General features: G+C 46.2%; 1 protein-coding gene across 5 annotated transcripts in view; it reads left to right on the top strand.

Moving 5' to 3' along the window:
- The window catches only part of TGFBRAP1 (transforming growth factor beta receptor associated protein 1), a 50,781-nt gene extending 33,217 nt beyond the window's left edge, over window positions 1–17,564 (top strand). For 2 of the 5 annotated variants that reach the window (XM_045550335.1, XM_045550336.1), the window contains exons 5-12: window positions 1,387–1,469; window positions 4,308–4,649; window positions 6,375–6,432; window positions 7,988–8,131; window positions 10,049–10,192; window positions 11,151–11,310; window positions 12,658–13,091; window positions 14,789–15,249. In XM_045550335.1, coding sequence (XP_045406291.1) covers window positions 1,387–1,469; window positions 4,308–4,649; window positions 6,375–6,432; window positions 7,988–8,131; window positions 10,049–10,192; window positions 11,151–11,310; window positions 12,658–13,091; window positions 14,789–14,965 — 1,542 coding nt within the window. In that variant the 3' untranslated portion in view covers window positions 14,966–15,249. Of the gene's footprint in view, window positions 1–1,386; window positions 1,470–4,307; window positions 4,650–6,374; window positions 6,433–7,987; window positions 8,132–10,048; window positions 10,193–11,150; window positions 11,311–12,657; window positions 13,092–13,251; window positions 13,841–14,788; window positions 15,250–16,256 lie in introns of those variants that run through there. The other 3 variants (XM_045550333.1, XM_045550334.1, XR_006734798.1) reach the window with 2 other exon arrangements.
- The last annotated feature ends 237 nt before the right edge of the window (window positions 17,565–17,801 follow it).

Genomic DNA, 17,801 nt, shown 5'->3' with positions numbered 1-17,801 from the left:
ACAGATGGTGAGAAGAGAAATGAAAGGTTTAAATAGCCTGCTTGTTCTGACATTTCTAAAGGAATTTTTGCTGGGGGCAGAGGGAAGAACTGTGGCTTTGCTTTTGTGAGCTCTTTAAAACTCCTGTACAGTGAAAGCCCTTCGAAGGGTAATTTGAGAGAACGGGATTGGTGGTGTTCAGGCACTGCCGGGCTCCACTTCACCAGTGTCCTCAGTGGCCAACAGCTCTAACCGCCTGCTGTGTGGATGGATCAGTGAGTGGAAAGAATGGGCTCTAGAATCAGAGAGATCTGGTTTTAAATCATTGTTCAACCACTTGTTACTTTAGTAAGTTGGGGCTAAAAACTTACCATCTCTGGGCAGAACTTCCTTACCTGTAAAATGGGGACAAGTGAATGACAAAGTGGAGTTTCATGAAAATTGATGAGATAATTCTTCAGATCAATAAGCACCAATAAATGGCAGATATCAGGCTGGCAGTGTCGGGGTGCTAGTGAGTGATGTGTGCACCCCGCATTCACAGAACGCATGGCTGACGGCAGCACTTGGGTTGGAAGGAGGAGGCTTCAGAGTCAGAGAGAGTGCTCCAAACACAGGGAGGGCCCTCACTTGTGAGGCGAGGAGGGCCTGGGCTATCATGGTGGCACTGTAAGGACAGAGGGAAGAGACACATCCAGGAGCTATTGTAAACAAAGGGTGCTCAGAACTGAAAACCGATCTGGTTGGACAGTGACAGGGAGGAGGTGGGATCAGAGACACCACATGACAAGTCCCTAAAGTGTGTTTTGCTATTACTGGATGTTACGAGAACAAAGGGATCATGGAAATGTGGGTCATAGTGGATTAAACAAAGATAAACTGGCACCTTTACTGCAGGAATTTCAGATGGTGATATGTTAGTGTGGGCCGTGCATCACCAGGAGGAGATGGAACATGCAGAATTTCCCCTAAGAAGGCCTATGTATTTATCTATTTAGTTGTTAAATGGGATCAGCTTGTGCTCTGAGGGATACTCTGAGAAGTGCTCCTGTGACGTGTCAATACCAGAAGAGCAGGAGAAGGCTGGGCAGCTCCTAGTCGGCCAGAAACACCAGAGTTGTTCATATTCTTCTGAGCAACTGGAAGTACAGGCAGCCATTGAAGCCCTGCAAGTTAATGAAGATAAAGGGATGCATTTGGGAAGGATTGGGGAATTATAAAAACCAATCCACGAAGAGAGAGATATCTGTCATTTCATATATGCCTTGTTTTTTCCTTTAACTTAAAATTTCAAGCTTCTATGTCACAATTAACATTCAGCTTGGGTTATGAATTAAAGATCGAGTTTCCCCCTGCTGTGATGGTTTTAAGGTATCTCTAAGACATTAAACGTGTCTTTCCTTGCAGGTCATGTACAGAAGGATTCTGCAGCAGGCGGGGTTTATACAGTTTGCACAACTTCAGTTCCTAGAAGCTAAAGAGCTCTTCAGGTAATTTGAGGTGTTGGTAGCAAGACTTCCACTACCGTGTCCCCCTGTGGTCAAACCTCTGTTTCCAGTATGATGTGATGGGAAGTGTGGCCATGTGAGGTTGTGCTTCAGGTGGAAATGGCGAGGGTTGTTGGTAACAGCAGGCACCAACAGTGCTGGTTCCTCGACTTCACCCCTCACGCTCAGCCTCAGGTCAACTGTCCTGTGTCTTAAAGAGGGTCGGGGCTGAGGAGGGGCAGAGAATAGTCCTGCTCCTGTGAAGGCATCAAGACTGCTTGGCTAGTCTTGCCCAAATGGCAGGAGGAGTGAAAAAAAAAAAAAAAAAAAAAACAGAAAAAGATTGTTTAGCCAGGAGAAGAGAAGTCTAAAGAATGAACTTGATAGCGTTGGAAGGATTCCTAGGAAAACACTGTAGTGCGGGCTTGCTTTTCTCCAGAGATTTTACAAGAAAGTTTTGAGTTTAGAGAAAGAGCTGGGGCTTCTGGGAAGAACTATGAAAACTTTTTGTTATCTTCTGAAGACTTTTTAAATGTTATATTCCTGGTCAGCTGTCTTAGAAAGTTGAGTCTCTCTTGTGGAGGTCCCTGGTGGCATTGAGATGAGTCCTGTATCTGCAGGACGCATTCTCTCTCTCTCCCCCCGCAGCGACCATGCCTGTCTTACAGCACACCCTTGGCGTCAGGCCCCGCCTCTCCCCCTGCTCTTTCCTGCAGCCGCTGTGCTCCGTGAGGCAGTGCTTGCTTGTTCAGCACTCCTTGCAGAAGACTAAGTTAGACGAGCTCTGATAGTCTTTAACTATCCTACCAAAGCACTGTCTTTAGAGTACATTTTCAAAATGTCTCACTAGAATAGATTCTGCACAGTTTAGAGCTACCTAAAAAATAAGATGTATAGGAAGCCCCTGAATAGATCATTTTCATCTAAGTAGCAACTGGAGCAAACACCTCCCGCGACATGTCGTCTCCTGCCAGTCCTCTAGGATGTTTGCATATGACCCACGCATGTCCCTACATCCACTGCGGCTCTGATCTCTCTGTTACACAATGCAGTGTAGACAATGGATTTCTGAGCAAAGAAGGAATTAGTCCTTAAATAATGATGTCCATATAACTTTTACTTATGCAAATCCTGTGTGCCGTTCTCATCTATTCCTGGAAAGATCAATGGCCTTGGAGTGTAAATAGATTCTTTGCCCCTTTGAACCTAGGCTCTTTTCAGCCATATCTTGTTTTATCCCTGCGGTGTTGAAGACCTCCTGACTCGATCATAGGTACATGCCAGGGCATCTTCTTTTTCTCATGGGCTGATCTGAAACAATGGCCACAGACACATTCCTGGAAGAGTTCACTGATTTTGGAAGAGAATAAATGTAGGGCCTGTCTGTTATTAGGGTGAGATTCCTGCACTTCTATACATCAGCTTCGTACTAGCTTACCTTTACATTGCCTGCTGCTCAGCTTCTGTCCGGAGCGTGACTGAGAGAATTGATATTTGAAGATGATACTCCTAAAACAGGGATGGGTCCACTTTCCCTTCCTGTGCCCCAGGCAAGCATTGCCAATAAATTACGATATTTTTTTTTTCTTCATCGAACTGGGACTTGTCTTCAGACTCCTTCTCGGTACTGTGCTAGAGGCCACAACTGCTAGCTGGTCGTGGCTGGTGCTAAGAGGGACGTGTGCGATGTGTCTGTTCCTCTGGACAGTCTGCAGCCTGTCTTCGTGTCCAGCAGGCGCAGCTGGTCTGTCACTCGGCAGACATGGCCTAAGCGGCAGAGCAAGGGAGGGAAGGGTGAGACCGTGCCCCTGCTGTTACGGTGTGCCCATGCCCCTTTGGCAAACAGGCATGTACCCCTTGTACAGCGTGGGTGCCACTCTGCCATGGAAGTATCGTATGGGCTTACGTTAGCCAGTGAGGGAACCGTAGATCTTATGTGATGAGCAGAAGTTTCCCAGATCAAGAATCATACTTTAGCCCAGATTGGCACTATTGACATTTCAAACCAGATAATTCTTAGTTGGGGACTATCTTGTGCATTGCAGGGTGTTTAGAAGGAGCAACCATGGCCTCTACCCACTAGATACTGGTAGCATCCCCCAGTCCTAACAAAAATGTCTCCAGGTGTTGCCACTTGTCCCCCAGGGAGCAAAATTACTTCCCACAGAGAACCCCTGCTTTAGGCAAAGGAAAGAGCAACAGCAAAAGCTTAAGAGGCATGAACTTACAACCAGCAAAATAATTAGGTACGGTTGAAGTGTCAGGGTGTGGGAGGGGCGCTTGAGACTGAAGTTGTAAGGTCGTTTGGGGACAGTTTAGGAAGGGCCTTGAATGCCATGCCAAGACATCGGTGAGGAAATTGTATCCTTATAAAGTCCCTTCTTTAAGGACCATTTAGCAGGGCTGTTTATCATTTATTGCCAGTTAAATGTTGGCACCAGAAGACCCGTGATGCTGCTGCCTTTGCGCAGACCAGACGCTGCGGGCTGTTATCCTGGGTGTCGCCTTTTCTGCCTTGATTGCTGGGAGTCCGGTGTTCAGCTGGGTATTACAGCGTCGAAGTGTTTCAGCGTTCCCCTTCCACCCCGGTCGTTGGTTGTGTATGTGTCTTTCACCCCGTCCCCTCTGTTCTCTTTGGGAACCAGGTGGTGGCACCCAGTTTGATGGTGCTTTGCTGCTTTTGCAGATTAAGACAATCGCTCTGCCGTGCCTACCCTGTCCCCAGCTCCCCTGGTCCCCGTGAACACGTGCCGACGGGCACTCCCCCCCAGTGCTGTTTTGTGTGCCTATGTGTACTCTTTCTCTCTTTTTGCTTCATTTAGTTTGACACTGTAATTGCAGAAGCGGCCAGCTTGACGTCCGGGAGCTGATCTCTCTCTACCCCTTCCTGTTGCCTACCTCCTCCTCCTTCACCCGGTCCCACCCTCCTCTCCACGAGTACGCAGACCTGAACCAGCTGACCCAGGGGGACCAGGAGAAGATGGCCAAGTGCAAGCGATTCCTCATGAGCTACCTGAATGAAGTCCGCAGCACAGAGGGTGCAAACGGCTACAAAGAGGACATCGACACAGCCTTGCTCAAGCTGTACGCGGAGGCCAACCATGACAGCCTGCTGGACCTCCTAGTCACCGAGAACTTCTGTCTTCTGACGGACAGCGCCGTGTGGCTGGAGAAGCACAAAAAGTGAGTGTTCTCCTTTTGCCTGGTCCTTCTGCACCCAGTGGCCCTTTGCCATGGATGTTGTCATAAAACTGACTTAGCCAGTGTGACGCTGGGGCTCCCCAGGATCCATCCAGCGACTGCCGTGAAATCATAGTGACAACAGGCACCCAGCACTCCTCAGACGTCACTTGCATCACGGGCTGTAGGCCACTTGAAGGGCTCTTGGAGGGCATTCACTCTCGTACCCATTCTTTAATGATGTGGAGTGCTGTTTGGAACTAGTCGTGGGCTTTTGTTAGTAAATCAAGTGACTTTTAAGTTTCCTATGTGGTCAACCTAGGATTCACCTGCGGGAGATGCCATGTGTGCACTGGTGAAATTAATAGTGCACTGTAGTCATTGGTAACCAAATTGAATAGATACCTATCTAGATAAGTAGGTATAAAGGGAGGCTTCTTGATTTTGTTGATACAAGGTATAGTTTAAAACTTTGCCTTCTTTCCGTACATGAGTTAGTAGGTGGCCTTGGGGATAGTGGGCGGTTCATACACAGTGACTGGCTTGGTTGGGCCCGGCAGTTCTTCATCCTGGCCAGGTGGTCACGTAGCCCAACCATTCCAGGCCTTAGTTTTCTTATCTTTAAAAATGAGGGGTGTTGGGTGATCCCTCAGTTCCATTTGAGCAATGAGAGTTTTGTCTATGACTCTTGTTAAGTACGTGAAATGGCAAAAGTGTGGATGAAATCCCAGGGGGACCATGGGGTCACTGTGCTAGGTCCCATTCAGGTGCCCGAGGTGACACAGGCTTCCACGTGGGTACTGGCTCTTTCAGCAGTTTCCATCAGTTACTCGAATATGCTGTGGAGTCAGGTTATTTTGTTTAGGAGCCAGGCCTCATGGTAGTGACTCAGGATGGTAGGACCTGCAGAGTCAATATAACTTTCCAAAAGTTTAAGGAAATGAGACGGATTCAAATAGATATGTCAGTCTCTTGAGAGTTTGATATTGAAGAGAAGAAATCTGACCTCTCGCTGGGTCAGCTCACTCCAGTTACTTGCCGGGGAGGAGGAGGCCCAGGGTCCTGGCACACACGCAGAACTTCGGGAAGGTGCCAAGGGCTCCCTGCCCAGGCAATGCCAATGTTATTGCTAATCCTTTCCATTTATAGATGAGGAAATGGAGGGCTGGGGAAGTTAATCTACTTGCTCAAGTCAAACAGTTTATACGTAATGAACCTTGGATTGAAACTCTGGTACTTGAACTCTGGGCACCTTCCCCAGGACTCTCCCTGACTTCCTGCTGTCTGCCATGCCTGGATACCGTTGCAGTTACTGCTGTTATTCTTGTTCAAACTCCTCACCGTGTCTTTCAATACTTGCTCAGGCAACGTACCTTTTAGTACCCCCTGATGAGTTAATGGTTTATGAAGGGATATGAAATTACGTTAATATTTGAATCAAATTGTAAAGCAATTCCAAATGTGATTTTTCCATAGTAATTGTTTTCTTTTTCGGCTCATCTTAGATTGGAATCAGATTAGTTTTAGAAACTGATAGAATACACCTTTTTAGTACCATGAGTAAATGAACAGAAATGAGAATCCTTTGGCTATTTGAAATTTGTTGTTGAACTCTGAGTTGAATAGAATACGGGGATGGGAGGAGACCAGGACTAGGGGGTGTCACTGTGCGGGGGCCGCCTGTGTGGCTGGTGGTAGGGTTGTGCTTACCACGTTGTTGTCCTTCAGGTACTTTGCACTGGGACTGCTCTATCATTACAATCACCAAGATGCTGCTGCAGTTCAGGTGAGTTCAAAAGCATTTTCACATGATTTTAAATCAGTGCCATTTAACTTAGTGTTACTTAAAAAAAATTCACAAGTTGACAGAGACCACTTTTGCCTGATCAACACCCTTTTTTCCAGAACAAAAATAATACTATTTTAGAAAGTGAATTCCTTTTTTTTTTTTTTTTTGAGACAGTGTCTCGCTCTGTTGCCTGGGCTAGAGTGCCATGGCATCAGCCTAGCTCACAGCAACCTCAAACTCCTGGGCTCAAGCAATCCTACTGCTTCAGCCTCCCAAGTAGCTGGGACTACAGGCATGCGCCATCATGCCTGGCTAATTTTTTCTATATATATTTTTAGCTGTCCAGATAATTTCTTTCTATTTTTAGTAGAGGCAGGGTCTCACTCTTGCTCAGGCTGGTCTCGAACTCCTGAGCTCAAACAATCCGCCCGCCTCCCAGAGTGCTAGGATTATAGGTGTGAGCCACACACCCCCGGCCTAGAAAGTGAATTCCTTGAGAAATGTTGGCCAAGAATTTTCTTTTCTTTGACTTTATGTTTCCTTAAAGAATATTATTGAGACTGAGTTTTTGGAAATTTAAGAAATGAAAATATGATTTCTCATAGAGCCTTGAGGTATATAGTATCACTACCCTATCAGAAAATTAAGGCAGTGAATAGCAGTCAGATGTGTCATTTCCACTGTTAAGGACGATAACTATTGCCAATGAGCTGGGTCAGTTATTGTCTTCTTGTCACCTGTGACAAAACCAAAGCTGATCAAGGCCAGTCTCTTGCCCAAGGCCATGCCGCTGGTCAGTGGTAGAGCTGGGATTTTAACAGCCCTCGGTGTGGCCCTGGCAGGGCTACTGTGCGTGAACCAAAACCAGCATCCATTTGTTAGTGTTGTTTCTTGTCTTATGTCTTACTGCAGATCTTGGAAAAACCTCATCTCGTGCTCTCAGGAAACTTTCTCCCCTTCTGCTATTGGTTATCTACTTGCATTGCAATGTGTAGGAGGTTCCTGATGTGCCTTTTTGTTTTATTTTGTGAGGGGCCCAGAGCGTCAGCCATATTCACTCAGCTAACGTCAACTTTGTGACTTTGGCAAAGCTGAACAAGTATTTAGTTGCTCTGAGAAACTATCATGGTAACATGATTGCAGAGCAGAGTGGAAAAAACATGGGTTCCCATCAGTGTGTACCCAGTAGCCAAGAGTAGATTTGAGTGTCAAAGATAAAATTTTTATTCTTTAAAACATGGTGTTATCAGAATTATAGCTCAATATAAGTGCTAATAACACCATTAGCAGATATATATGTGTGTGTGTGTGTGTATGTATATATGTATGTATAGTTAGAGAGAGATTTGTAAACTTAAAATAATATGGAATAAATCTCCATATGTGGCATTCTATAAAAAATGACACATGTCAATGTATGTATGATTAAGTTATTTGGTTTGGAGAATGCAGTGTTGCAGAAACTAGTATCATAAAACATGTCCATTTCTTTTATTTTTAAATTTAATTAAATTTTTATTTTTTTCTCTTTTCATTCTTTATTCCTGTCCAGTTGTGGGTGAACATTGTGAATGGGGACATCCAGGACTCCACGCGCTCAGACGTGTACGAATACGTCGTCGACTTCCTCGCCTGCTGCGTAGACCGGGAGCTGGTGTGGGCCCACGCGGACTGGGTCCTGCAGAAGAGCGAGGAGGTTTGTGCTTCACAAATACATTGTTTGTGGGGGGCATGGTAAAAACAGACCCCCCAAAACCTTGATTTAAGGTGGAGAAAAAAAAGTTACGTTTCAACCTCTCCCTCTGTTTTCTTTGTTCTCTTTTTAATAACTTCCTTTGAACCATCTGAATTCCAGCTCTGAGGGCAGTTCTGCGTTTTGGTGCTTCTGAGACATCCTCTTTCTGGGGTGGGGTCACTTTTATCGGAAAGTAAGAAGCATTGCCAACTCACATTCTAGCGTCTTGAAATCACGTGTTTTTGAAATTCCCCCCCCCACCCCTCAACTGAATGAAGTCTGCCACTGTTGTTCTCCCGAGCAGGAGCAGGTGGCTGCCCTGCAGGACTTGGTCCTCGGGAAGAGAAGGCCCCAGCCTGGGCCACATCGGGCAGACCATCACGCTTGTCTCTGCTCGCCCTGCCCCGACGTGGAGGTTATGGTCTGGAGAAGGGGAGCCGGGGGCAGGACCTGCCCGTCTTAGGGGCTGACAAGTGATGACAGTGAAAAAGTACCTGTTGGCTGTAGGGAAGGCAGCGTGCTCAGGACAGAGGGCCGGAATCCTTAGTAATACCCCACAGACTGGGAAAAAGGCAGCAAGCGTTTCATGTTAGAAATGTGGGCTGTACATTTCCACGGCTCCCCTTGGAGAGGCAGAATTAGCTTTTTGATGCAGGACCTTTGTCCTAAATGGAGAGTTCCTGAGTGTTGCATCCGCCTTTCTAAAGCCTGAGTTGGAATATATCTTCTCATATCCTCCCTGGTGCTGTCTTAACTGGAAAGTCAGAGCCTGTGCACCCTGTGTACTTTCTATTCCATCTTTACCTTGCCTCTGTGCACACACCTGCAGAACATATCCTGACACGCTCACACGCACCCACAACACGGATCTAGCGTTGTTGCAAGGTTTAGGCTCTTCCCAGTGCTCATAGATGATAGATAACAGCAAACCATACCCAGACTTCTGTGTGCCAAACCATGGGCAGTCACCTGACATATGTCATCTCTTAAACAGCACAACAGCCCCATAGGTGGGCGTTAATTACAGATGAGGAAACTTTCCCAAGGTTGTATAGTTGGTAGAGTTGAGACACAAATCCAGGCTTATAGAACCCAAAATTCATGCTCATAACAGCTGTGCTATATTTCTCATATTTTGGGTTTGTGGAGTGTGTGTGTACATGCATGCATGTTCACGCACTACAATAGCACCAGCACACACACATAAGTGCTCAGGAGAGGCGCAGCATGAATTCACTTTTCCTACTTGCCTCATCATCAGCCTTTCTTTGAAAGACAGAATTAGACCAGTCCACTCCATTGGACAGGCACAGGAAGACAGCCTGCAAACTTGTTCAGGGACCAGAGCTGAGATCTCAGATTAACCATCTATCATAAATAATCCACAGAGCAGATAATCCACGGTCAGAAAACTGAGTTTACTGTACTGAATTTTTTACACTTTTGATATTTTTTCTTATACTCTTCAGCAAGTGACCAGCCTTGTTTTAGGACGATCTTAATATTACAAAGTTGTTACTCTATGGGCTGTCAAAACCTGTTACCAGTAAATGTTTCATTCTTTAGTTTCCAATCCTTTTCAAAGAAATTCCTGCTGGATATGAGAGGAGAGTTTCCGAGTCTAGGCTGCCTTCCCTATCTTGATTTTATGCCCTTTGGTCTTTGTGCTTTGTGCTGAACTGTTTTTCTCTATAACCATATTTTTAAACCACTTTATTGAGATATGATTGACATACACAAAGCTGTACATATTTAATGTACTCTATCACCATATCTGTAATAATGATTTTATCCAAAGTGTGAATGTTCAGTGACAAAAATAAAGATGAAAAGGTGAGTTTAAACAGCACAATAACTAAATTGCATCTTCTCTTTCAGATTGGAGTTCAAGTTTTTACCAGGAGACCTTTGGAAGAACAGCAGAATAGTTTTAAGCCAGACGATATCATCAATTGCCTTAAAAAATACCCTAAAGCCCTTGTTAAATATCTGGAACATCTCGTTATAGACAAGAGACTACAGGTGAGCACTTCAGAACTTAGACTACAGTGTGTGGGATGCAATAGCACAGTAGTAACTGAAAAGACAGGATTTAACTATAAAACTTGGCACGCGGCTCTAATGCAATGTTCCTATTACCCAGGTGCTCAGTCTGTACTCGCTGGTGGTCTGAGGGGGAACTTGGGGCTTGGGAAAGAGACCTGGAGGGATAGGTAGCTTTTTTTTCCCTAAACTACTATCTCATGTCCACTCTGCGTATATTTTTCTTCTCTTTTCCTCCTTTGTTATTATCGTTAAAGGAAATGAGAGAGGCTGCACCTTTTTGTGGAATACCTAAATCCTGTGGCCTCTTTGTCTCAAAATGAGGAGGAACCTTCTTTTATATTTCCCATAGATGTTAAACTCATCTTGTCTGTTTTGTGATTTCTGAGAGATTTTTTTTTTTTTTTTTTTGAGACAGAGTCTCACTCTGTTACCCAGGCTAGAGTGCCATGGCGTCAGCCTTGCTCACAGCAACCTCAAACTCCTGGGCTCAAGCAATCCTCCTGCCTCAGCCTCCCAAGTAGCTGGGACTACAGGCATGCGCCACCATGCCCGGCTAATGTTTATATATATATATATATATATATATATATATATATATATATATATGTGTGTGTGTGTGTGTGTGTGTGTGTATATATATATATATTTCTTTTTTAGTTGTCCAGCTAATTTCTTTCTATTAGTAGAGACGGGGTCTCGGCCTTGCTCAGGCTGGTCTCGAACTCCTGAGCTCAAACGATCCACCTGCCTCAGCCTCCCATAGTGCTAGGATTACAGGCGTGAGCCACCGTGCCTGGCCTCTGAGAGTTTTGATCCAGCAAGGAGCATCTGCCCTAGCTCACCTCCCATCACGGGAGCACTGGCTGCCGAGCGAGGGCTGCAGGCTTCCCACTTGCCAACGCTGTCTGTCTGCTTGGACCCCCGTTCCCTGCAGAAGGAAGAGTACCACACACACCTGGCTCTCCTCTACCTGGAAGAGGTGCTGCAGCAGAGGGCCCCCGCCGGCAGCAAGGGTACAGAAGCTACCGAGACGCAGACCAAACTGCGGCGTCTGCTCCAGAAGTCCGATTTGTACCGAGTCCACTTTCTGATAGGTGAGGATGGTTTCAGTATTCTCTCAAGTAAGGAACTTCTCTCAAGGGAGTGGGGGGAAGCAGAGAGAGAAGGGCTTTGGTGTAGCTCCCGATTTTGATTCCATGGGGTGATTCCTTCACCCTCTTTCAGTAGAGTCAGCCTTCCTGGAGGGAGGGGTGGGCCTCTCGTGCTCCCACCCTCTGTAGGTCGACAGTGCCTTTCATGGAGCTGCCCCGGTAGGTTTTGGATGTCTGCATGTCTCTCGACCATACCTTTGTTCAGACTTCTTTATTCAGCTTCAAAGCACCGAATCGTAGTTCCTTCTGATGGTTCCAATGTCTGATCGGAGCTCTGCCAGCTGGCACTGCCCCAGCGGCCTGCTCGTGGACTGCTCAAGGGTTGAGGCCTCTCACCCCCTAAGCCAGAGGAAGGTAGCCTAGGTATCTTGGAGGGAATGTGGGTTTGCAGTTCCTCGGGTGCAGAGACCACAGTTTCTGTATTGTGCGAAGTGCCACAGAGCAGCACGGTGCTCACACCTAGTAGAATCAACGAGTTTCTTTCTGCATTTGACATTATAGAATTTCTGGATTTCTACTCCCTGGGGTTAGTGACATGTTTTTCTTATTCTCGTTATAAACAGTAGTTATGTTCTATGAAGTCTCCACAAACACTGACTTAGTGAACAATGGACTACTGTTACTAGGGGAAATACAGGGTGTTACGTTCCTGCAACCCTCTGGTCACAGCATTTTCATCAACTGATCCATATACAAGCTTGTTTTATGGGTGTTTCTGTTTAGAGACACCTTATTTAATACATATTGTTGATTCACTAACATAGAACACAGCCAACAACACTACCTCACACCCAAATGAGGCAATCTAACACATATTTTCTCTGTAAGACACATGATGTGCTTAGGAGCACGAGACAGCACTTGAACACTATGCTTGGAGGACATTTTAAACAGCGAAATCGCCAACAAAAGCAAAAAATAAAAAAATAAAAAAAAATATGGCACAAATTAGACCAGACCGTGGAAAGGATATGTATACATGTTGTGAGAGCTGAGACAAACGGCAGGGTGTCATCACCTTGTCTGACTTCAGCTATGTGGCTAAAATTTTTTGACACTCTGTGTTTAGGCAAAAATGACTTGAAATTATCACGAGTATTAATTTGGAAGTTACAAATAAATATCGGTGAGTAGATGAATTCGTAACACAAAATTCATAATATAAAATTCATAATACAAAATTGACAAATAACGAGGATTGGCTGGCTGTGCCAGACATAGAGAGGCCGACCAGTGGGCCCTGAGCTTCCAGGCCCCGCCTGTGTCTGAGCTGCGGGTTCTGTCTCGCAGAGAGGATCCAGGGCGCCGGGCTGCCCATGGAGAGCGCCATCCTCCACGGGAAGCTGGGCGAGCACGAGAAGGCCCTGCACATCCTGGTGCACGAGCTGAAGGACTTCTCGGCAGCCGAGGACTACTGCCTGTGGTGCTCCGAGGGCCAGGACCTGCCCCACCGCCAGCGCCTCTTCCACACACTGCTCGCCATTTACCTCCACGCGGGACCCTCTGCCCACGAGCTGACGGTGGCTGCCGTGGACCTGCTGAACCGCCACGCCACGGAATTCGACGCGGCCCGGGTGCTGCAGCTGCTGCCTGACACGTGGTCAGTGCAGCTTCTTTGCCCGTTCCTGACGGGGGCCGTGAGGGACAGCATGCATGCCAGGAGGACCATGCAGGTGGCCGTTGGCCTGGCCAGGTCAGAAAACTTAATCTACACCTACGATAAGGTGAGTGAGTGCCGGCCCTTCTGGATGAGCTAGCTTTTTGGCCAGTTGACATTTTATTGAAGGCAGATTTTAACTATGGAAAAACAGTCTTTCTCGGTTTTTCTTTTTTCCCTCTCTCTCTGTGACTTCAACACATCAGTATCCCATCTTATTCATACAGAAACTGAGTCTGTGGCAGCAGAGCAGAGGCCGGGCTGGCAGGTCCGACGGCAGTGCACTTGGTCTCCGCTTTTGGACACTGATCAAGAGAGCGTGGGAGAGGCTGAGGGAAGGAGAGCGGTGTCAGAACAGCGAGCCCTCCCCAAGCAGGGATGATGTGCCCTTAGAGGCACTTTCCATCATGACGCCATTTTGTCATCATGACAGTTTTATGCAGTATCCACTATTATCGTCCCCATTTCACAGAAGAGGAAACTGAGGCAGGGAGGAATCACATAGTGAGTAAATGGAAGAGCCCAGAGGTGCCTCCCAGGCCAATTCAGAACCCCATTCCCGGTACCCATGCTGCCCTCCCCCTCTGGAGACGGCTTCCCTGTGGGGCCTGTGTTCCACGTGGCTCAGAGGGTTCTTTCCAGAGCAGAATCCAACGTGTTCCTCTCCTACTGAGAGCCTTGGTTGACTCTCTGTGGCCTGGAAGATGGAGTCTCACCCTTCCTTCCCCATCTCTCTCTGCTTCCCAGCATGTGTCCTGGCTTCAGCCGCACAGAACCGTCCAGATGTGACACGCTTTTCATACCTCTTCACCTTAGTACATGCTGTTCCCACAGCCTGAGATACTCTTATCTTTTTGTTTGTGCCTGGCAAAGGCCCAGTCAAAACCCAGGCTAAGTATTTTTTTCCTTGGTGAAACCATCTCATACTCCTTAACAGATTAATCAGCTTCTCTTTTGCCCATTTTTATACTTTATGCATGCATTCACAGTTGTCTGCCTTTACTGTTAGACTCTGGGTTCTTTGAGGGCAGGGAGCTTCATTTATTTATCTTCATTTCAGTCTCTCTAGGGCCAAGCCTGGCGTGTTGAAAGCATCTAATCAGTGTTTGTGGAATGACTGACACAACTATGTGTGCAGGAAGGATTCACTAAGTTGCTACTTGACCCTGCCAATAGACTGACTTGCCTGGGTTGACACAAATGAATTGTGCAGGAAGATTTTGTAACTTGCTAAACTCAAGTCCTATTTATCAGCCAGGGGCTGCCGGCATTAGGGCTCAGTTTCAGCAGTTACTGCTCAAGAAACAGAATTGTGTTTCCCAGAGCCAGTCAGGAATGTGCGACATGAGCCGTATGACTTTGACTATATCCCTCATTGTTGCCTTACTCTTCTTATTTGCAAATGAGAGGACTGTGGAATTAGATGATTTACAGAGTCCCATTCAGCACTGACATTCGTGACTTTATAACAGGCCTCACTTGAAACGATCAGAGCTCTGAGAATCTTAGAGGATCTTGGTAGAAATGCCTTAGCCAGACAAGCATCAGTGACTTCTGTAAAATAAGAAAAACAGTTTTGCAGCTCTTTTACTTCTCTAGTTAGTAAGAATGGTTTTATTTTCACCTTTAATATTCTGTTTCAAGATAATATTAAAATAAGCCTTATCAGTAATAATAATCCACATCAACTCTGAAAAACTGGAAAGCAGCTACTGCAGGGATAATCACGTGTGAAGAATTCTCAGTCTCGCTTTCTCTTTGCAGATGAAGTTGAAGGGAAGCTCCGTTCGGCTCTCCGACAAAAAGCTTTGCCAGATGTGCCAAAATCCCTTTTGTGAGCCTGTGTTTGTTAGATATCCAAACGGTGGTCTTGTGCACACCCACTGTGCTGCCAGCAGACACACGAACCCCAGCTCACCCAGCCCTGGCACTCGGACTTGACACGCTTGGCCCAAGGGCACGAGGGGACTCCGACATCGCATTCGTTACCAGCCTGCCGGATGCAAAGAGCAGACAGCCAGGCCCTGTGTCAGCCAGGACGAGGGGAAGACATCTGGGTGCTGCGTGCCGGGGAGACTTTAGTCCATGGGAAACAAGGACTCCTCACTTCTGACTGCTCTCTGTGAATGTACGTGGCAAATTCCTGAAAATCCCGAAAATAGAGACATGCAAGAGTTCACCTGTCCACGAACATAGTAATCCAAAACAAAGGTCTACTTTGAAAAGTGGGTCCTCCCTGTGTAATCCAGACACAGGTGAGGACCCCCGCCCCCAGGCCCATCTTTAGACACGCACCGGCACTGGAAACATGCTTCAGCGTGGCCTGAGAGGCAGCCCTCTCCCGCCCGGCAGGTGGCCGGGGCACAGACACCTGTGGTGGCAACCTTGCATTCCCACAGAGGTGTGCTCTCCATCCACACGGCTCAGCCTTGGCAGTCCTGTTTCCCAGGGTAACCTGTGGGCCCTGCCTTTGCCCTTGGAAGCAGCTGACCTTGGAGAAGGATCTTTGTTCCTTATTTCCCGTCTGGCTCTCAGTCCCCAAACGACTGCCTTCTTTACCCAAGCACTCACTTTGGGGTAAATTCCTATGCTTCTGGCTGTCTAGCGAGTGAAGATCTGTTTAGAAACTGAGAAAACTCCAGGAAAGAAGCCTGGAGGAATCCCGTGGCGGGTGAGGGCCCAGGTGTGCGTTCCTTTCCTGTCCCTTGTCTGCTGATTTGAAACTCCATGATTAACGTTTGACAAAACATTTTTATTTAAATTGCATCACCTCTGTAGTTTTTCTCTTGTTTAGAAATTCATCTGTCCTATTCATTAGGGATATTTTCTCTCATTAGAGTGTACCTCCTGTCGAATACTTGGGAAATTAAAAGGGAAATGTGATGAGCACAAACCGAGCATTCTTTGCAGGAGAGGCCGGCTTTAACCTCGCACTTTTAGCAGTGCAGGCACCAGGTGAAGCTGCCTTGGCACTTGGTGGAGGCGGCGCCGTTCCTGGCGGATGCCTCTGCGCTGCACACCCTCATGGGGACGTCCAGTCAGGCTGCTTTTCCTCCCTGCACTTTATGTGCCTGCTCTGAGATCTCCTGAACACAAGGAAGAAAATGCCTCTCGTTCATAACAGGCCGGGGATTCCCTTTGTGTTTCTGTATAACATCACCAACAAGCTGAAGGTATTGTCACTTCGCTGCCCTCTTTTGAATTTCTTCATTGTGGTTATTGATTCTCTTAGGAACTAACAATAAAGACGCTGTCCCCCCAATCATAATGCCTGGAGACGAGTGTTAGCTTGTACGCATGACAAAGAGAGGACCCTGGAATACACCTTCTCTTCATCAGCCCAAGCCTTCATGAGCTGGGATGAGGAGCTCATTCTCCATCCTTTAAAAAATGTTTCCTGTACTAATAATGGTTAGTGTATTTTTTGTTTGTTTGTTTTATGATTCTAATTGGGCCAAGAAGCAAAAGCACCCATGTATTGTTTTGGGGGTGGGGGGGTGGAATTGGCACCATTTTTTCCTATTAAATGTTTCAATTATCTAAAGAGTAAATGATGAAGAAATTCTCCTTGTAGCTCAACTGTATGCTATATTGGTATGCGCTCAAAGCCTGGTCATGAGTTTTGCCCTGTGGGTGACTCTTGTTACGGGATGGTTATATTATTGCATATATTATCATTACAACTTGTGAGTTTGAGTTTATATTTCTCAAAGAATCAGTTACCCATATATGCAACATTGCACTCTTAAAAGCACTGTTTTCTCTGTACAAAATAGGTAAAGTCTTGAAAAAACCGAGCGATTGCTCATTCCTAACTTGGGGACACTTGTCTCTTTTTTCTCTGAATGTTGATCAATATTTTGGAACGTTTGTCATCCTTTAGAATAATGGGGATTAAAGTTGAGCAGTTTTCCATCTCTACCAAATCCTGTAACACAAACAGAATTCTATGACGATGTGCAGAATTGTCTGGTATGTTAAACACCGTACCTTTGTCTAACCTTTCTCACTCCTACAAGGCCCTTTTCTCAAATCATATTTGTAAGAGAAATATATGGTTCTTTCTAACAGGCCTGCTGATTTGTGACTGTGCCGTTGAATAGAGCAATTAGAACCATCACTCAGCCCTTTCCCCCTCATTAGGTTCAGTGTAACCATTCTAGTTAAAACACAGCATGAATTGAATTCAGTTTACATTAATTTTCTATGGGCAATCCCATTTGGTTTTATGAACTGTTTATCTGCTGTTGCCTATCAAGGATTAATGTAGGAGTGTCCTGTGGGCTGGGGTGTGTGGCTTCTGCCCATGGGCTTGCTAACGTGTGCTCGCTCACCTCGGGAGCGTGGGCAGGGGGCCACGGGTGGCACGGCTCAGTGGACACCTGTTACATGCCCAGGGTGGCTCTTGCTTTTTGCTTTCTCTCCCATAGAAACCTTTGTCCTTGCAACTTTATCCTTCACTCCTGATTGGGTCCCAGATACACAAGATGTACAAATGTAAAACTTACTGATTTTATTAAAATTCTTTTAGTTCTTTGTTCTTTCTGTAATTTTTTAAAAATAAAGATGATCTTGATGAAATGATGGCTTCCACTCAACGCCGTACCTGGTCTGAGGAATTCCAGAATCTGTACCTCCTGGCTCCTCTTGGCAACTGCCCCTCAAATTCTGTTTATTACTTTACCAAATTTTAAGCTGTCTGCCTGTGAATTTATCTCCTGCCTATGTTTAGGGCACTCCTTGACATTTGTTGCCTTCAGATTAATCACGCGCTGAG

This window comes from Lemur catta, chromosome 4 (genome assembly GCF_020740605.2).
Source record: "Lemur catta isolate mLemCat1 chromosome 4, mLemCat1.pri, whole genome shotgun sequence".
Classification (NCBI taxonomy): domain Eukaryota; kingdom Metazoa; phylum Chordata; class Mammalia; order Primates; family Lemuridae; genus Lemur; species Lemur catta.
The sequence above is the reverse complement of the archived record's forward strand: the minus strand, read 5'-3'. Positions and strand labels throughout refer to the sequence as shown.